Genomic DNA, 21,711 nt, shown 5'->3' with positions numbered 1-21,711 from the left:
GGGGCTGGGCTGAGCCACTCTCTCAGGATACAGGAAATGTGATTTTCCAAATGGCAGCCATATTGGTGGTCTTGGAAATGAGCCTAATTGTGCTTTCCATGCAGAGATCAAAAGACATGTCTGTGGAAAATTGGTAATAATAATCGGCTCTTAACATGAGGTCTAAGTACCACCACCCATATTGTAGTTTGCAGTGTTCATTACTACTAAGTTTCAGCCTCATTGAGGTATAGTTTTGTTTTTGTTTTTAAACTATGGATTAAAAAAATATTGGAGTATAGTTGGCTTACAGTGTTGTGTTAGTTTCTGCTGTATAGCAAATTAAATCAGTCATGAAAGAGACAGAGTTGCTCAGTCATGTCCAACTATTTGTGACCCCATGGATTATACAGTCCATGGAATTCTCCAGGCCAGAATACTGGAGTGAGTAGCCTTTCTCTTCTTCAGGGAATCTTCCCAACCCAGGAATCGAACCCCGCCAGAATTGCAGGTGAATTCTTTACCAGCTGAGCCACAAGGGAAGCTCACATATGCATATATTCATTCTTTTTTGGATTCTTTTCCAATATAGGTCATTAAAGAGTATTGAGTAGAGTTGCCTGTGCTATACAGTAGGTCCTTATTAGTTACCTTTTTATATATAGTAGTGTGTATATGTCAATCCCAATCTTCTGATTTTTTCCTATCCCCACTATCCCCTGGTACAGTGGGTGTAGAAATAGATAAGGCTATGGTCTTCCCAGTGGTCACATACAGTTGTGAGAGAGCTTTGCTGTAAAGAAGGCAGAGCACCAAAGAACTGATGCCTTCCAACTGTGCTGAGGGAGAAGACTCCTGAGAGTCCCTTGGACTGCAAGGAGATCTAACCAGTCAATCTTAAGGGAAATTAACCCTGAATATTCATTGGAAGGACTGATGCTGAAGCTGAAGCTCCAGTATTTTGGTCACCTGATATGAACAGCCAGTCAGAAAAATTGGAAAAATCCCTGATGCTGGGAAAGATTGAGGGCAGAAGGAGAAGAGGGCACCAGAGGATTAGATGGCAGGATGGCATCACTGATACAATGGACATGAACTTGGGCAAATTTAAGGAGAGGGCGAGGGACAGGGGAGCCTGGCATGCTACAGTCTATGGGACCACAAAGAGTTGAATACTACTGGGTGACTGAACAACTGACCTCTGGTAATCATTAGTTTATTTTCTACATCTTTAACTCTTTCTGATTAAACTATGGATTTTTAAAAGAATACTTTCTCCCTTAAGGTTTCATAGGGAGGAAAGCTCATGGGTCATGACTCTTCAAGGAGGCTGGATTGATATTCTCAATTTCTAAGAGATTCTCAGATTCTCAGTTTACAAGCCCAAAAAGTGGTTCTTCAGCACGTTGCTGCTGGAAATCTCACCTGGGTGGAAGCCACCAGCTGTACTCTTTCCCTCTTTCATGGCTAAGAGTACAGGACTCTGTAGGGTGGGCGACTCCTGCTAGCAGTTCTTGTTGACCTTGTGTGTGACAGAGGGACACAGTACTTCAGGGGAGGGAGAGGTTGGTGACATGCACGTCAGTAGCTGTGACGTGGGGGCATCCCTTTTCTTTTTTTTTCATTTATTTTTATTAGTTGGAGGCTAATTACTTTACAATATTATAGTGGTTTTTTTGCCATACATTGACATGAATCAGCTATGGATTTACATGTGTTCCCCATCCCAATCCCCCCTCCCACCTCCCTCCCCATCCCATCCCTCTGGGTCTTCCCAGTGCACCAGCCCCGAGCACTTGTCTCATGCATCCAACCTGGACTGGCGATCTGTTTCACACTTGATAATATACATGTTTTGATGCTGTTCTCTCAGATCATCCCACCCTCGCCTTCTCCCATAGAGTCCAAAATTCTGTTCTTTACATCTATGTCTTTTTCTGTTTTGCATATAGGGTTATCATTACCATCTTTCTAAATTCCATATATATGCATTAGCATACTGTATTGGTGTTTATTTTTCTGGCTTACTTCACTCTGTATAATGGGCTCCAGTTTCATCCATCTCATTAGAACTGATTCAAATGTATTCTTTTTAATGGCTGAGTAATATTCCATTGTGTATATATACCACAGCTTTCTTATCCATTTGTCTGCTGATCAGCATCTAGGTTGCTTTCATGTCCTGGCAATTATAAACAGTGCTGCGATGAACAGTGGGGTACATGTGTCTCTTTCAGATCTGGTTTCCTCAGTGTGTATGCCCAGGAGTGGGATTGCTGGGTCATATGGCAGTTCTATTTCCAGTTTTTTAAGAAATCTCCACACTGTTCTCCATAGTGGCTGTACTAGTTTGCATTCCCACCAACAGTGTAAGAGGGTTCCCTTTTCTCCAGCATTTATTGCTTGTAGACTTTTGGATAGCAGCCATTCTGACTGGCGTGTAATGGTACCTCATTGAGGTTTTGATTTGCATTTCTCTGATAATGAGTGATGTTGAGCATCTTTTCTTGTGTTTGTTAGCCATCTATATGTCTTCTTTGTCGAAATGTCTGTTTAGATCTTTGGCCCATTTTTTGATGGGGTCATTTGAGCTTCAGGAGTTGCTTGTATATTTTTGAGATTAATCCTTTGTCTGTTGCTTCATTTGCTATTATTTTCTTCCATTCTGAGGGCTGTCTTTTCACCTTGCTTATAGTTTCCTGTGTTATGCAAAAGCTTTTAAGTTTAACTAGTTCTCATTTGTTTATTTTTGCTTTTATTTCCAATATTCTGGGAGGTGGGTCATAGAGGATCTTGCTGTGATTTATGTTGGAGAGTGTTTTGCCTATGTTCTCCTCTAGGAGTTTTATAGTTTCTGGTCTTACATTTAGATCTTTAATCCATTTTGAGTTTATTTTTGTGTATGGTGTTACAAAATGTTATAGTTTCATTCTTTTATAAGTGGTTGACCAGTTTTCCCAGCACCACTTGTTAAAGAGGTTGTCTTTTTTCCATTGTACATTCTTGCCTCCTTTGTCGAAGATAAGGTGTCCATAGCTATGTGGATTTATCTCTGGGCTTTCTATTTTGTTCCATTGATCTATATTTCTGTCTTTGTGCTAGTACCATACTGTCTTGATGACTGTGGCTTTGTAGTATAGTCTGAAGTCAGGCAGGTTGATTCCTCCAGTTCCATTCTTCTTTCTCAAGATTACTTTGGCTATTCGAGGTTTTTTGTATTTCCATACAAATTGTGAAATTATTTGTTCTAGTTCTGTGAAGAATACCATTGGTAGCTTGATAGGGATTGCATTGAATCTATAGATTGCTTTGGATAGTATACTGGGGGGCATCCCTTTTCATTTACAGTTTTCAAACTGGGAACACCTTATAGCCATTTAGTATTCAAATAGGAGGCGCTATTTCTTCAAATCCAGAGCTGGCCTGCTCCCCAAGCCCTGCTGAAGCTCCCATCACCTGAGGTTTGGCACTCAGCTGCCAGTTTAGCTCCCCTGTCACGGGCCCCTTTGGCTCCCAGAAAACCCCTAAACTCATGTACAACCAGAAGCATCATGTATTGGCAATCTGGACCAATGTGTTAAGCAGTTTGAGACAAAGATAACTACAATAACTACAATCACTTCTGCTAGGTCACTTCAGTTGTGTCCGACTGTGCAATCCTATGGACTATACCCCACCAGGCTCCTCTATCCATGGGATTCTCCAGGCAAGAATACTGGAGTGGTTGCCATGACCTCCTCCAGGGGATCTTCCCAACCCAGGGGTGGAACCCAAGTCTCTTATGTCTCTTGCACTGGCAGGCAGGTTCTTTACCACTTTGGGATAAGGAAATGGCAACCCACTCCAGTATTCTTGCCTGAAATTTTCCAGGGACAGAGGAGCCTGGTGGGCTACGGTCAATGAGGTTGCAAAGAGTCAGACATGACTGAGCAACTTTATACTCTCTTTACCCCTAGTGCCACCTCGGAAGCCCGGTCTGGATCATATCTTCCCTAAACTTTGTTTTGGTTATTAATGATTGTATGGGTGTGCTAAATCCTTTGACAGAAATATGTGTGATTCACTCTAGGCTAATTTAAAATGCAAGCAGTCACCTAAACTTCTGTTAATTCCAGCACCTTTTGGAAGTCCTGGATGAACACCTTTGCAGGCAGAGTCCACACTGGAGAGCTCTGGTCACCCTTGATTTTGCCCTTTGTGTAGCCACCTTTGCTGCTTTAAGGGTCCTTTCCATATGGGCTTCCCTAGTGCTTAAAATGTTTGCTTTCTCATACTGTTGACTGTGAAACCGACACAGTAGGAGAAGATTTTAGGAGAAATGGCTAAATTGAAATGGAAATTTACTTGATGTCTTAATTGAAACAAAGATGATGGCTTAATTGAAGTAGTATGTGTTAATGTAATTGATATATAGAAAACATCCTTTTCCTAGGGAAAAAAAGAGCCTTGATTATTTTATTATGGGAAAAAAAAACCCACTACTAAATGAAAAATTGGAAATGAACATTTACTCTTTGAATAGCTCAGGCTGCCTTCCAGTATTGCCTTCTGAGGTTTTCAGATGCTGGAAAGAACCAGGTTAATAAGTTCTGTAAGCACAGTTTTTACCACTTTGGCTCAAACTCCATCCACAGATGTTTCCTCCATTATTTTGATTCAGTGAAGGGCCCCAAAGGGCAGGCAGGAAACTTAGTGAAGTAGAAGAGAGGACCACTGGGTGCCCTCGCAGCCTGAGCCTTCCTGCAGCCAGCAGAAGCCTGATGCTTATTTCTGATTCAACATCCTACCAGTTTATGGAAGAGGTTTTTGTTTGTTTGGGGAGAGCATTTTTCTCCAGTGAAATTCTCCTACCACTTGTACACACACACACACACACGCATACCTACCTGCACACTTGTGCTTTCACTCACAAAATCACAACTGCTCCTTTGAGTTTCAGAGGGGAGGTGGTATAACATCTTGGTGAATACTGTGGATCTTGGGGCCAGGCAGCTTGTGTTTAATTCCTGACGTTGGGTATTACCTACTGGGCAAATTATCTGTGCCTCGATTTCCTTGTCTGTAAAATGAGGATAATTATATTTTATCACTTATAGGGGTCTTTTGAATATTATATTGGTTAATACTTGCAAGATACTTGGAATGCCTGGCACATGCTAAGAATTCATTAAATGTTAACCATTATTTTTTTATTATTGGCTCATAAAAAGCTTCCTAAGACAGTATCATTCATTTTCTAAGTCGTTTGTTATTCTGTGTTATGATATCCAGAGCAGTCACAGGAACTAGATTCAGGCCTTTGTCTCTGACTCCTTGCATGGTACCCTGTGTATAGACTTGATTTTTTTTTTCTGGGTCTCAATTTTTCATCCCACAAATGCGTGTATTGAAACTACTTTTGTCCAAAAGAGGTTTTGCCTTGCACGGTGCTTTGGATATATAGTACATCCCTGTTTAGTGTAGGTAATAAAAGGAAGTAAGTGTTCTGGGCAATGAAAATATCTTTGTTAAAATATAGTAAACACTTGAAAAGAATTAGAATAAAGTAAAATACACTTAATTGAAAGGACACAAAGGAAAACAGTGTTATAGAAACAGCAGTATGGTATTGACCTGGATTTTGATCTCAGCTCTGCCACTTACTGTGTGACTTTTTGCAAGTTATCAACTTCTCTGGGTCTCATTGCTATGATTGTCATCATAATCATAGTTGCTATTAATAGCACCGAGAGAGAGATGGGACACTAGATTTTGTTCTGGTTCTAATGCCAAATGGTTATATTGCTTTAGAGCAACTAATTCTGCTTCATGGTTTTCTCATGATGTAAGAGGAATGGAAGAGATGGTCTCCACTTCTGTGCAGGCTGGCATGTGGTGCTGCTACAAATGCATCATGGACAGGTGTGTCCGTGTATTGATGCCCTCAGCCCTTGGGCAATTGGGCAGGGTCTGCAGTAGCAGGACTACCTATGCTTGCCTCCGCAGGCCCGAGAAGCTGCACTCATTGATCCCAGTTCAAAACACAGAGGCTTTTTAGTGTACACAATGACATGAAGAAGATGGGCAAATAGTATTCAAATGTTTCTTCTAGCAGTCCCAGTTTCCCTCTTGGTAGTCCTGCGACATCAAGCAACTTACTTAGTTTTCTGAATTTCACTATATTCATCTTACATGAGATACAATCAGATCTTTGATTTGGTTTGGATAAAATATGTGATAGAATAAAATACGTCAAGTCTCATGTTGGACAAAAGCTTACGACTAAGGAAAAGTACAAAACTTCAGGATCATTGCCTCTTTGGGGATCTTTAACTCTGTGAGTATGGCCAAAATTGTTGTTAGACATAGTGTAGAGGATTGGAGCTCGTGATCATTAACACTGAGTATAAAGCACAGCAGAGTCTGAATGGGCGCTCTGTACTCGCTGGACTTGAGTGTGTGGACTGTGGACAGTCATTGGAAGTTGTCCATGCCCACTGACAACAATGGAAGATGACCCAGTTTACCAAAGCATAAGAAAATATCAGTGCCTTGATTTATATATAAGAAGTCACAGAAGTATGCCCATAAGTTATGTTTTTATATATCAAATTTAATTTTCCCATTGATAAGTATACACATTTAGAATGCTTTACTTTTATTTCACATCAATCACTAATCGCTTTTTGCTTCTATGTATTCTCATCCTGTAAATTCTTGTATCAAGTTGTCAAAAAAACAACTAGAGGATTAGGAGAGCTGTGACATATAAGAAATGATTGTTTAAGTAAACAAAATAAATGAGAGAATCAATCAACAACATCTATTGAATATCTACTGTTGTTCTGTTTTGGAATATCTAGCATTATTTTATTGCTGCTGGATAAGATAGAATCATTCCTGCCCTCACAGAGTTTATGTTCTAGTGGGAGAGAAAGAGAATTAAAAATATATATTGTTTCAGCTAGTGATAAGTGCTAAAAAGATTTATAAAGCATAGAGACAGAGAGTGAGTGATGGGGGTGCCCTTTTGAATGGGGTAGTCAGGGCAAATTTCCTGAAGGAGATACTAGTCAGCAGTCCTAAATGAAATGCACTGAGTTAGCAATGTGACCACCAGCTTTTATTTACTAGATTTAATTAAAGTGGGAGCCACCTCTTTTTTAAGATGGTTTAATCTTTCAGTGAGGGTATTTCACCATTGTAAGGAACTGTGGAAAAAAGGAGAGCCCTTGTGGTTTTCACCCTCTAACAACTTAATAGAACAGAAATTGATAGGATCGAAATTCCTTGTTATTTAATAACATCTATGTGTGGTCTTTAACAAATCAGGGACAATTGTTTGGTGCCAGAAACAAACAACATCACCAAGATTCACGTCAAGGAGTTTATTGCCTATGTTTTCTTCTAAGAGTTTTGTAGTATCAAGTTTTAAGTTCAATTCTGTAATCCATTTTGAATTGATTTTATTATTTATTTATTTATTTATTTTATTTTTTACTTTTATTTTTAGGGGTCCAGTTTAATTTGTTAGCATATAGTTATCCAGTTTTCCAATTATCATTCCCATTATCTCAAAGAAGACTATCTTTTCTCCATTGAATATTTCTGGCTCCTTACATGTGTGGGTTTATTTCTAGGCTCTCTCTTTTGTTCCTTCAACCAATGTGTCTATTTTTTAATGTCAGTATCATACTGTTTTGATTACTATAGCTTTGTAGTATAATTTGAAACAAGAAGTGTGATAGTTCTAGTTTTGTTCTTCTTTCTCAGGGTTGCTGTGGCTGGTCATAGTATTTGGGGGTTCCATACTAATTTTAGGATTATTTTTTCTACCCTGGTAGAAAGTAGTAAAAAATGCCATTGGAATTTTCATAGGGATTGCAATGAATCTGTAGGTTGCTTTGGGTCATATGAGCATTTTAACAATACTGATTTTTCCAATGCATGAACATGGAATATTTTCCTACTTATTTGTGTCTTCTTAATTTCTTTCATCAGTGACTTAAAGTTTGCAGTGTTTGAATATTTTACTTCCTTCGTTTAATTTATTCCTAGGTATTTTATTCTTTTTAATGCAAATGTAAATGAGGATTGTTTCTTTAATTTCTCTTTCTGACATTTCACCATTAGTTTATAGAAATGCAACTGTATTTGTATATTTTTGTATCCTCCATCTTTATTGAATTTATTAGTTCTAACAGTTTTGGGTAAAGTCTTTAGGGTTGTCTATTTATAGTATTATGCCACCTACCAATAGAGACAATTTTACTCATTTCTTTCTGATTTGAGTGACTTTTATTTCTTGCCTGATATTTCTTGATAGTGCTTACAGTACTATCTTGGATAAAAGTGATGAGAATGGACAATGTTGTATTATTTCTGATGCTAGAGAAAAAGCTTTCAGCTTTCCACCATTAAATGTAATATAATCTGTGAGCTTGTCATTGATGGTCATTTTAATGTTGAGGCTTTCCTGGTGGCTCATATGGTAAAGAATTCACCTGCAAAGCAGGAGACCCGGATTTATCCCTGGGCTAGGGAGATCCCCTGGAGGAGGGAATGGCAACCCACTCCAGTATTATTGTCTGGAGAATCCTGTGGACATATGAGTTTGGTGGACAGTCTGTGGGGTCATGAAGAGTCAGACATGACTGAGTAATTAAGCATGCAGGCTTGTATTTGTTCCCTCTGTACCCACTTTGTTGAGAATTTTTATCATTAATGAATGTTGAATTTTTTCACATGCTTTTTCTACATCTATTGAGATAATAATATGATTTTTATCCTTTATTTTGTTAATATGATGTATCACATTGATCCTTGCATCTTTGGAATAAACCCCATTTGATTAAGGTGTTTTATCCTTTTAATGTACTATTGAATTTAGTTTGCTAATATTTTGTTGAGGATTTTTTGCATCTATGTTTACTGGGGATATTGGCCTGCTATTTTATTTTCTTATAATGTCATTGTCTGGTTTTGGTATCAGGATAAAGGTGGCCTAATAAAATGAGTATGAATGTTTCCCTCCTCTTCCATTTTTTTGAAAGAATTTGAGAAGGATCAGGTAATTCTTCTTTAAATGTTTGGTAGAGTTTGCCATTGAAGCCATCTGGTCCTGTACTTCTGTGCACTGGGGATTTTGGTTTTGGTTTTACTAGTAATTTGACTATTAAGATTTTCTATTTCTTAATGATTCTGGCTTGGTAGGTTTATCTATCCCCTCTAGGTTGCCTAATTTGTGTATAATTGTTCATAGTAGTCTCTTATCCTTTGTGTGGTATCATTTGTAATGTCTCTTCTTTCATTTCTAATTTGAGTCTTTTTTTTGTTCCCCCTTCGTTTAGTTAACAATTTGTCTATTTAACCTTTCGAAAAACAGTCTTTAGTTTTATTGGTCTTTTCTGTTGTCTTCTTAGTCACTATGTCATTCATTTCCACTCTGATCTTCTAACTTTGGCCTTAATTTGTTCTTTTTTTCTGGTGCCTTGTGGTATAAATTTAGGTTGTTTATTTAAGGTCTTTATTTTTTCTTAATGTAGGTATTTATTGCTATACATTTTCCTCTTAGAACTGCTCTTACTACTTCCAACAGGTTTTTGTATTTGTGTTTCCACTTTCATTTTTCTCAAGATTTTTTTTTTTTTATTCTTTGATCCATTGGTTGTTCAGGAGCCTGCTGTTTAATCTCCATGCATTGGTAAATTTTCCAGTTTTCTTTTGGTAATTGATTGCTAGGTTCATACCATTGTGGTCAGAAAAGATGTGTGATATGATTTTAGTCTTCTTCAATTTATGAAGGTTTGTTTAGTGGCCTAATATATGCTCTATCCTGGAGAATGATCCATGTGTGTTTGAGAAATGTATTCTGCTGCTGAATGGGATGTTCTATAAATAAATATCTGTTATGTCCATCTAGTCTAACATGTAGTTTAAGTCCAGTGTGTTTGCTTGCTAATTTCTGTCTGGATGATCTTTCCATTTTTGAAAGTGGGGTACTGAACTTGCCTTCTATTATTGCATTGCTGTCTATTTTTCCTTTCAGATCTGTTAATATTTGCTTTCCATATTTAGATGCTCCTATGTTGGGTGCATAAATAGTTATAAATGTTATATTTTCTTGATGAATTGATTTCTTTATCATTATGTAATGACTTTCTTTGTCTCTTATTATAGTGTTTGACTTTACACCTGTTTTGTTTTAAATAAGCTACCCCAGCTTTCTTTTAGTTTCCATTTGCATGGGATATCTTTGTCCATCCCTTCACTTTCAGTATAGTCCCTGTGTGTGTGTAGTCGTGTCTGACTCTCTGCGACCCCATGGACTGCAGCCCGCCAGGCTCCTTTCTCCGTGGGATTCTCCAGGCAAGAATACTGGAGTAGGCTGCCATTTCCTTCTTCAGTGGATTTTCCCCACTCAGGGACTGAGCCCAGTTCTCCTGCATCGCAGGAAGATTCTTTACTGTCTGAGCCATCAAGGAAGCCCCACTTTCAATATATGTGTCTTTAAAGCTGAAGTGAGCCTTGTATGCAGGACATGGTTGGGTCTTGTTTTTTCTTTTTTTTTTTTTACTAAGCTCCTCTATGTGTTTGATTTGCTGTCCAGCCAATAAGAAGTGAAATCAAGCAACTGTTCATTATGCTGCAGTGGGATTTGAGATAGAAAATACTTTTCACAAATACCCTACTTTAATTAAAGCTTAGCATTTCCCGCACAAAGGAAATAAATGATAATGCATTATTATGAACTTGTCTGCTTAGATAAATAAAGCCACACAGTGGGAATTTTAAAAGGTTTTGTGGGAACCCATGAATTATTAGTCATACCTTTTCCTTTATTTCTCTGGTAATGTTTGGAACATTCCCCCTCTCTTTAGTAGTTTCTGGAATTAGATAGGAAGATTCTATAGCCTCCAATGGACATGCTCTTTATTTATTTATTCTGAATTATTTTTTTCTGTGGCCTTGTCATTTTTGCTTCATAGATTTGGAGGGAAGGTTAGACCAAGGTTTAGCACTGTTATAAAGAGCCAGATGAGTGAGAATGTTAAGACTTTTTCATGTTGTGGTTTTCTAAGGCAGTGGAGCCGATCCTTTCTACTATAATTTGGGAGGCAGTGGATAAGAACTCCTTTTTTTTTTTTTTTCTTTTTCTTTTTACTAGTGGATATATTCACTTAAATTTCATCCTTTAAAATACAAATATTTCGGTGAGGAGAAAAGCATGAATATTAACATTCCAGATGGGACTAGAAAGGAACTTTGCCATCATCTAGTATAAAGGTTCTTAAAATGCATATCCCCTTAGTTCCTTTCAAGATGCCATGTTGACATTGCAGTAAATGTGCAAAAGCTATGGTGAATGAAACTGCTGGCATCTTAAATTGAATAAGGGCAGTCTCATTCAATGACACTGGTAGTCATATATTCATCATTACATACTGAACCGAAATGCACACACATACACATGCATGTTAGCTTCACGAGTGCCCCTGAAGCAGTAAAATCTATTTTTATTGGATCTTGACCATGAGTTCATGTCTTTTTAATATTTTGTATGATAAAGTGAAAAGTACACATAAAAGCATGTTTGAGGTTACTGAAGAATGGTGGTCTCAGAGAAAAATACTTTTCTGATTGAGTTGAACTAGCCATTTTTTTCATGGGATGACTGAATTTTTCTTGAACAACCAAGAGACAATCTATGGTTATGCAGATTGTAGTGTTTGGCAGACATTTTCTCAAAAATAAATAAATAAAGGAATGAAACAAGCCTGCTTCTTTAAGGGAAACAACTGACAGTATTTATTACCAGTGATAAAATGTAAGCTTTCAAATGAAAATTAGAATTTTGGAAAACTTGTATTTGTCATCATAAGCTTGACAGCTTTCCAATATTTAAGGACTTCTTTGATGAGATTTGTGGCAATATTAACAAATATGTTTTGATATTATATAATAAAATATGTCAAAATATGGAAGATCTGAATAACTCAATGGTCCTATATTTTGCAGATGGATGACCAGTATATGATGTTTCAAAATCACGGAGTAAAAAGATGCATTCGAAGTGCAATATAGAACACTGGGTTTTAATGTGACTGAGAATGAAAAGTTTATTGGTATGGTTTCAGAGTCCACACTGTAATTAACCTTTAAGAAAGTATGTTTGTTGAGTGTAGTGTGGTCCCAAAGAAGAATATTCACAATTATCACAACAGATTGAACACAGAATACAAGAATGCAGCTCTCTTCTGCTAAGCCAGAAACTCAAAGAGATTTGCCAAAAGGCAAAGAAAATGCCATTCTTCTTACTGAATCTGTTTTGCTTCAGAACATACAGTGATTGTCATACAAATATGTTATTTATATTACTTGTAGTGGCTTTATTTCTGTTACTTTATAATGAAAAAAAATGGATTTAAATTTCTCAGTTTCAATTTCTAAAGTGGTAATTATCATTAGATATAAACCACATGAATACAGGGGGCTCTTCAGTTTTAAGAGTATGGTAGTATCATGAGACCGAAAAGTTTAAGAACTGTTGTTCTAAACCAATCTTCTGACTTTACAAATGGGTAACAGAGGTCGTGAGGTGACTCATCCACTGAGTTGCAATTGTGACTAGGTCTTATCTCTGCTTCCCTGGTGGCTTAGATGGTAAAGAATCTGCCTGCAGTGCAGGAGACCCAGGTGTGATCCCAGGGTTGGGAAGATTCCCTGGAGAAGGGAATGGCAACCCATCCCAGTATTTTTGCCTGGAGAACCCCATGGACAGAGGAGCCTGGTGGGCTACAGTCCATGGGGTGGCAAAGAGTCAGACATGACTGAGTGACTGCACTTTCTTTCATTTTCTTATTTCTGTAAACCACTTTCAATATTTTCATTGTTTGTTTTTCCCCTACTACACACTACGACCATGACTGTCTTTGGGAGAAGGGAAGCCACTCTCCAATGAGAAAGCTGAGTGGAAGCATATTCTGGGAGGTCAACTGGGGTAGGGCTTTCTTATCACCTGGGAACGAGAGGCCAGAGGGCCTCTTTCAGGCACCGGTGTCTCCATCTGCAGAGATGTGTGCTGAGAGGAGACTAGGCGGTGAAGGAAGGAAGAAACACACTTGCTCTCAATTTTATTCCTCTTGTCCCAGAATACAATTGAGTTTTCCCTTGTCTTTCCCTCCAGGGAGTTTGCACGTTGGAAAGTGAACAACCTGGCTCTGGAAAGGAAGGACTTCTTTAGTTTGCCACTGCCTCTTGCCCCAGAGTTTATCCGGAACATACGCCTCCTGGGAAGGAGACCCAACCTGCAACAGGTCACCGAAAACCTGATCAAAAAGTATGGCACTCACTTCCTACTTTCTGCCACCCTCGGAGGTAAGCAGTATCTTGATCCTACCATCCTACACTCGCTGGTTGCCAGACCATTGGAAATAGCTTTCTAACACCTGTTGACTATAGCTTCGATACTTTCCCTAGATCTTTTATTCTTCCTGTCATTGTTTTGACTGGGAAATGTTCTCATTCTGTTGCATTTGTCAACAGTATAATCTCTTGACATCCAATTTCATTGCCAGAACATTGCTTTGCTTATACGCATCCTCCTGGGGAGGAGGTTGCGGGGTAAGGAGGTTGGGGGACAGACGTCTGCTAAGCACTTGCCAGCAGGGGGCGCTCCCAGTTTTCTTTTGACTGAGCCATCTAACCCTGAAGTTTCTCCATATCCTAATATTGGCTGTGGCTACAGTAGTCAGTATGTGTGCTCAGTCGTGTCCAATGCTTTGTGACCCCATGGACTGTAGCCTGCCAAGCTCCTCTGTCCATGGGATTCTCCAGGCAAGAATACTGGAATGAGTAGCCATTTCCTCCTCCAGGGGATCTTCCCAACCCAGGAACTGAACCCGCATCTCCTGCTGGCAGCCCAGGTGGCACTAGTGGTAAAGAACCAACCTGCCAATGCAGGAGACAGAAGAGACCCAGGTTCGATCCCTGGGTCAGGAAGATCCGCTGGAGGAGGAAATGGCAACCCACTCCATTATTCTTGTCCAGGGACAGAGGAGCCTGGCTGGCTACTGTCCACAGGGTCACACAGAGTTGGACACAACTAAAGCGACGTAGCATACGTGCACTCCTGCATTGCAGGCGGACTCTTTACCGTCTTAGCCACCAGGGAAGCCCAGACACATAGGCAAAAAAGGAAATGCTCCTTAAGTCCCTGATCTCTCTGCTTCCACTCTGTAGAGACTGGTAACCAGCCAAACAGATTCCAATACTTCTGGGCTGGATGGAGGCAAAGGTGAGGTGGTACAACCTCTGGCTAGGACCTAGAGCAGAATTGAGAGCTGGAAAGAGGCAGAGTTCTCTCTGTCCTGGAAAGAAGAAAGGAGGATTTATTATAACATTTAGCTCACTGTCTTATGGACTACAAAGGAACACTCCAAGGGTTCAGGCCAGCTGCTGACATGTGGTAGGTGTTGAGCCTTTGAGGGGGAGAAGGGAGGTTGAACTTCAAGGCTTTTGCCCTTTCTTAGGGAGCAGAAATATCCACGGTGATTCTTTATAAACAGCTTGAGAGAGAGAATTTTATCTTCCCCATGGAGGTAGATTGCCTGAGACAGAGATCAATAGAGGATGTTAAATGGATAAGCTGGAGGGGCGGGGGATGAGCTTTGGGCGATTACGGAAGTGGGGAGGAGGAGGCTGGCCTCTCAGGCAGCGGTGCCCTTATCCTGTGGTGCAGTCTGATGAGAGCGTTGTGGTAGGGATGGGAAAAGGCTGTCAGCAGGGGCCACAGGCGCCCTCTTAGCTCAGTCTCTGCTGGAGGAGGGTTTCACGCTCTGATGGGTAGGGGCTCGGGGAGCTGAAGTTCTCACCAGGACGCCCATGTTGCCTGCTGTAGGAGAAGAGTCCCTGACCATTTTTGTGGACAAGCGGAAACTGAGCCGGAAGTCAGAGACGGCAGGAAGTGCCTCTGTGATCGGGGGCAGTGGGAACAGCTCCGCCGTGTCCCTGGAGACCCTGCACCAGCTGGCAGCCTCCTACTTCATCGACAGGGAGAGCACCTTGCGGCGGCTGCACCACATCCAGATAGCCACGGGGGCCATCAAGGTAAGGGCCTGAGAGGTGCTGGGGAAGGGAGGGCAGAGCGGCAGAGACACCGGGCGGGGGCCTGGGTCTTCCGCCTGACTGACGGTAGTGGGAAGCAGCTTTCTGATGTGGGCACAGCCCTAAAGCCTGGGCAGGGGCTTCCTTCTGCAGCAAACAGCCACAATGCTTCTTCCCTAAGGCAGGCTCTGGAGCTCTGAAGCTCTGGAGCTTCCCTAAGTCTAGCTGGAGCTGAGGGAACCTCAGTGAAAGGCAACCGAGGCCACTGCTTTCCGGAGCTCACACTGTAGTGGGGGAATGAAGATAATACACTTGTAAAAATCAGCAAAGTCATTCCAGGTTATGATATAAGGGGAAAACTGAGTCATAGATACAGATTTCCTGAGGCAAGAGGGGCACAGCTAGTATTAGCCAGACTGGTCAAGGGGAAGCGCACTTGGGGTTTAGACTGAGGTCTGAATCCCTAGAAGCCAGCTGTGTGTAGATCTGAGGGAAGGGTGTTCAGGCGGGGGGAATGGTAAGTGCTAAGGCGCTGAGGCAGGAACCAGTGTGGTGCCGTGGTGAAACCCAGGACTGCTGGGACTGCAGAGAGGTGAGCAAGAAAGATGCTGGTGCAAGATGACATTCAGAGGTAGGCTGGAGCCAGGTCACATGGCTGCGATAAGACTTTTAATATAAATCAAAGTGCAGTAGAAAACCAGCAGAGGAGTGATGTGATTTCATGTATGTTTGAAAACCTCAATACTTCCTATGATTTCAATAACTATAACATCCATCCCATGTTCTCTAGAAGACTTCTAGGGCAGTTCATGTTGTATAAGGGAAGAGAAGAGTGGTGATGATACTTGAGATCACTGGAGATTCTACTTCTAAATATAAAGTGAGGCTGTTGAGAATCAATCTTATATTCTGCTTTTATCCCACCCAAGACTCACAAGGAAGTTTTGTTCATTCATTCATTTATTCAATAAGTATTTAAAATTTTTTTAAATTTTATATTAGAGTATAGCTGATTCACAATGTTCTGTTAGTTTTAGGTGTACAGCGAAGTGATTTAGTTATACACATTCATATATCTATTCTTTTTCAGATCCTTTTCCCATATAAGTTATTACAGAGTACTGAGTAGAGCTCCTTGGGCTGTACAGTTGGTCCTTTTTGGCTGTTTTACATACAGCAATGTGCATATGCCAATCTCAACCTTATTGAACACCTATTATGTGTCAGGCACTCTTCTGGGTACACTGAGATTCCAAAAGTGAGTTATGACATATAAGGTCCCTCCCCTCGTGAAGCTGAAATTCTAGTGGTGGAGACATAATCAAAGACATAGATAATGTCAGGTGGGATTATTGGTAGAAAGACACAAAGTCTGGGAAGACTATAGAGGGGCGATGGAAACATGGTACTTTAGGGAAGACCAGATCGGAGATATGAGTGAGCGAGGGCGTGAGTCATAAGGGTATCTTGAGTGACTGCATTCAAGATGGAACAGGGAGGGAGTGCAACTGCCCTGAAGTGGAGAGTGCTTGGTATGATCCAGGAGCACCAGTGGTGTAGCTGGAGTGGAGTCAGAGGAGTGATGAGGCACCAGTGGTTGCAGGGGCCAGATCATGAGGGCATTGCTGATGAGAGAAGGGGGTTCCTGGAGCCCAGTGTACCCATTACTGCACTGGCCAAGATGAACAACAGTGACTTGGATGAAGTTGGTGCAATAGTGCTGGTGTGAAGTTCCCAGGTTCAGGTTATACTTGATGGTAGAGCCTATCCAGGGTTAGCTAAGAAACTGGAAGAAAGGAGTCAAGATTAATCACACGATTTTTGGCCTGAGTAACATGATAAACAGTGGTTTCATTAACTGAGATAACACTGGGGCAAGGTGCCGACCTGAAAGAAATAAATCAAGAGTTCAGTTTTAGACATGTTGGATTTGGCATTCTTATTAGGTATCTAACAGGCAATTGTCTATACACACCAGGATTTCAAGAGAAAGGTCGATATTGGAGATGTAAGTTTGGCATGCAAATATATCCACAAGTGTAGTTGGTATTTAAAACTATAGTGAAGGATGAAGTGATATCACTTGAGGACTGAATGCTGCTGATAAACTAGACCTAGGGCTTTGGATCATGAAGCACATCAGTTTTCAGCAATGGGCCAAATGAGGAGGATTCAACAAAGGAAGCTGAGACAGAGCATAAAGGTTAGAAGAGAACCAAACTTGGATTACAAAGCCATATGAAGAAAGGGCTTTACAAAAGAAGGAGCAGGCAACTTGAGCAGTCAGATTGCAAATATGACCTTCAACTTGGCAATGTGGAGGTAACTAGTAACCTAGATAAGAGTAGTTTCAGTGGCATGAAAGGTATAAAAGGCTGAGTGGAGAAAGTTCAATAGAGAGAGTGGAGTAAGCATTAGAATCGTGGAGACAATCCTTGAAAGGTTTTGCTATAAAGGCAAATAGAAAAATAGGTGATAGCAAGAGAGTGATGTGGGAATCAAAAGAGCTTGTGTTTTTGTTCTAAAAATGGGAGCTATTCCAAGATATTGGTATGTTAATTAAAATGACTCAGTAGAGAGGGGGGAAATCATGGTACAGGAGAGACAGGAGATGATTGCAGAAGCAATTGAGGAGGTGAGAGAGGTGGTTATTCCAGGCATGAGTGGTGTGGCAGGTCTCACACAGGACTACAGACACTTCATCCTTTGTAGCACAAGGCAGTACAGAGCATACAGCACACATGCAGTGAGATGACAGATGTGATGGTGGGAGGATATGGATATTCTCTTCTGATTTATTCCATTTCCTTGATGAAACAAGCAAAGTCCGTGGCTAAATGGAAGAAGGAATTGCTGAGAAAAGAATGTATGAAGAGTGATTACAGTGATGGATCAAGGGATTTGAAACCATTAGGGGATGATAGAAAGTGAAAAGTTGACCAGGTCAAAAGATTGGAAGTCTTAAGTAGGTTTGATGACTTGTTACAGGGATGAGACTAGAGGAGGTACAAGTATGTGATGTTTAATATTGCAGTTACAGAGGGTCAGGTTCTGGGGCATGACCATAGGTGTGGGAGGCTAAGATGGGGTTCTCTGGAAGACAAGATGAGGAGGGGGGGGAGACTAGGGTATTAAAGGATCACCTACGTGGATGCTGAAGTCATCAGGAATGATTCAGATCTGTTTGTGGTAAGAAAGATGATGGTCAGCAAGCTAAATTCTGAAAATCCTTAGTGAGGGAGAGGGAGTAATGAGAAAAATAGACCGTGCCATGGAGGGGTAGTGAATGATAGTCCTGATGGTTCTGACTTCAGAGGGGCCAGAGAAAGTTAGAGAGGAAGGAGGACCATTGGTCCTAGAGAAGACTGGGGGGGAAGACATGTCCTCAGAAGCTGCTAAGTTCTGCTTGGAACAAAAAGGTGAGGTGGACTCTTAAGAAGAGATTGAGGTTATAAATGTTCTTGCTGAGGACTGATCATGAGATTCTGAGGGCATGATGGAGCATAAGTGGAGAGGAGGGGTCAGGTTAGGGGATGTCCAGGGTCTGGAGTGAGAGTCTGAGAGAGGAGGAAGATGGATGTTCAGGCAGACTTAGGGTACATTTTGGAGGCTGGTATCTTAACTTAAACTGATGAAAGAAGGACTGTAGTAGCATAGAGTGGATTTTACTAAGAAGACAGAACTATGTAGAAGCCCCCTCTCTCTTCAGCCCTCTAGTGGGCTGTGTTAAAGTTGAAGAAGAATTGGTCTTATCCATTCATGAAAGGTAGGCCTGGATGAATAACTACATGGTCCCATTAATGTCCCTTTCTAACCTTTGACCTGACCAACTTATCTCTTTCTGTCATTCCTCCAGGGCCTCGTTGCCCATCTTAGATCTCTAGATCCATCGCTAGAATCACTCCCTTGCATGTAACATCTTCAGCTCACTCATTGCCTCCTCTCCATGCTCACGGCCATTCAGAACGTCATCAACTCTTTACCTGATTTTCTTGCACAATTAGTCTTCCCATCCACATTCTCCGCTCTGCTCCCTGATTCATCATCTATGCTGCTTGCATGAGTACAAATCATATCATTCCACTGCTTGAAATCAGTGGCTCCTGACTATACATGGGTACGGCTCAAAACCACCATCTCCCATCCAGGGAGGCAGTATCATGCATGGGAAAGAACCCAAGAGTCTGAGCTCAGCTCATGGCAAGGCTTTGAACAACTTAACCAAACTTCTCTGAGCCCCAGTTAGTTCCTTCTAAAATTGTTGCACACTTAGAATAATTTCTACTGTGAAGGATTTCTGGGAAGATCTAGTAAGAAAATATATAGAAAGCACGAGCAACTGGACCTTGAAAAGGAATAATTCTTCTGCTTCACAAGATGGGAAGGCAGTTGAAGACCTCCTATGCCTGTTGTCTTCTTAGTTTTAGCTTCAAGCAGTCCTCTTACACTCTTCTCAACCCTTGCTCCCCGCCCCTGCCACAGCCCTTCATTAGCGTTTATATTCTCTGGGTCCCCCTCCCCCCTGTGCTTGCTGTTTTCTGCTTACAGTGGTTGTTCTCTGCCTGAGTGGCCCCTCCTACCCCTTCTTTGGCTCAAAAAGGTAACCCTTTTGTGAAGCCATTCCTGACTCCCAAGGTAGCTGGTATTTCAAGCGTGCCTACTTTATAGGGATTGTCACTTAAATTGAGTGCTGGTTAGCAAGAGGACCTCTGAGATTCTGAGGTCTTGTGGGAGGGACTGGGTCTTAGGCATCTTTGGTTCCCAGTAGGGGTACAGAGCTTGCCGCATTATGGGTCATGAGTCAAGGTTTGTTGGGTGAATGAGTCACTGACCCCACTTTTCACAAAGGTTAGGCTCTTCTCAGTGTGTGTGCAACTGCATGTAAGCATGTTCAGTTGAAAGGAAGAGGTAGCTTGAATGTCAGGATTGTTTGTTAAGAGGATGCTGGTGAAGGATACCACAGAGCTCTTAAGAACAAGGCCCTGGATCCAGTGTAGACCCATGGGCATAGTAAAAGGACAGTAACATTCCCAAGATGCTCTGTTTCTTGTTGTAACACATCTCTACATTTTCATCTCTACCTGCTTCATCTTCCTGCTTCTCTAGTTCAAGTTCTTTCCTCTGTTTATTCTAGACTTTCTGGATGCCAGGGACTTCGGCCTGCATTCAGCTTTGTCTTGCTCTGAAGCTGGCCCTGGCTGAACGTTACCTTTCTGTTTGTCTTAGCCAGCACCATCAGACAAAGACCCCTCTTTTGTTCATTGTACCAGTCTCAGTTCCTGTTACGTAGTAGGTGCTTTAGTTATTCTGAATTTCCTAAGTCTCCATAATCACCCCTTAAGTTTCCCTTCCCCCGTCCAGTATCATAGTTCTGAATTCCCCAGAGAGAGACCCTGGATCAGGATCCATCTTAGTCCAGCACAAAGGGTGGGGGTTATGTAATCTCAGCCATGGCTTCCTGGACTCACCTCTTTAGCAAGGTCTGTGGGTGACAGTGTGAGAGGTGAGCAGGCACTCAAATCCTGTCTGTTATAGTGCCTGTAGATGCACATCCTAGAACTAGAGCTGCTGTCCATCTTCTAAGAGGGCCACCATCCTCAGAAGCCTATTCTTGGAATTCCTCAGTGACAGGTGGGAAGATGACTGTTCAGCTTCCACTGGGCTACTTAACCTGGAGTTATGTCTGTTTGGGAGCACTATGGGTGTTCCCCATGGGGTATATAGTTCAGAGAGCCATGAAAAACAAGGCATTTAGCGTCTTATTTCACCTCTCACTATAACCCACAGTCCTTGCTAAAGGGCATACCCTAGACTAGGGAGCAAAGGGAGGTGTTGGCATCCATCCCATGGCTCTGCTCCCTCCACATGGTTGACTTGGCCAGTCCATCCTGATAGTAATGGAGTCCCACCGGAGACACCTCTTTGCCTTAACACACAGCACTTGCAAATCCAGACGGCACCCCCACCCCACACACCCGCCCCCCACAGTCGCACACCCTTTCGAGCTCAGACTCTGCTGTTGTGCTGCAGCCCCTGCCACCTGCTTCCTCTACTGAAGGCTCCTTTACAGGGGATGAGCTGGCTTCCGGCGCAGTCATTATTCTGGGTGGAGGTAGGTGGGGGTGAGGGGGTCTGCCCACCTGCTCAACTTAGGTGAAGGAAAAACCCATGAGTAAATCTGCTGGTTTCTTGTTTCTCTAAGCAAAGGCACTCTTACTTTCTGCCCTTTGTCAGCAACTTCTTTTCACTAACGGCAAGAAAGAGGCACCCTACCCCCTTTTGTTTATCCAGCCCATGACTGAGACCCCACTGAACACCCCCATCTGGTGCAAGGTTTGCCCTGGGCAGGACGTACGTCCGTTACAGGATGCGTCACATTAGACTGCAGCTGTTTCTACACCTGTCTCCACCCTCCCCACACACAACTTCGGGGCTTAGGCAGCAGGGACTGTCATATGCACACAGTTCCAAGTCTCTTCACAGTGTTGGGTGTGTGATGAGACCCTTACTAAAATTCCTGAGAGGGGATGGCAGGCTACCTGGTTTAATAGGAGATGAACTTCCTCAAGTGAGAACACCAGGGACTGGAGTTCAACCTTGATATTTACTATTCCTGTGACCTTGAGATGTTAGTTATTGAACTCTATG

At 41.7% G+C, this 21,711-nt stretch overlaps 1 protein-coding gene across 4 annotated transcripts in view; it reads left to right on the top strand.

Annotated features, from left to right (window-relative positions):
- BRINP2 (BMP/retinoic acid inducible neural specific 2) overlaps positions 1-21,711 on the top strand; it is a 159,135-nt gene that overhangs the window by 106,634 nt on the left and 30,790 nt on the right. For all 4 annotated transcript variants that reach the window (XM_070474040.1, XM_070474039.1, XM_020879726.2 and 1 more), the window contains exons 3-4: positions 13,145-13,335; positions 14,858-15,066. In XM_070474040.1, the coding sequence (XP_070330141.1) occupies positions 13,145-13,335; positions 14,858-15,066 (400 nt within the window). The remainder of the gene's footprint in view (positions 1-13,144; positions 13,336-14,857; positions 15,067-21,711) is intronic.

The sequence above is a fragment of the Odocoileus virginianus genome, chromosome 11, assembly GCF_023699985.2.
Source record: "Odocoileus virginianus isolate 20LAN1187 ecotype Illinois chromosome 11, Ovbor_1.2, whole genome shotgun sequence".
Taxonomy (NCBI): domain Eukaryota; kingdom Metazoa; phylum Chordata; class Mammalia; order Artiodactyla; family Cervidae; genus Odocoileus; species Odocoileus virginianus.
The sequence above is the reverse complement of the archived record's forward strand: the minus strand, read 5'-3'. Positions and strand labels throughout refer to the sequence as shown.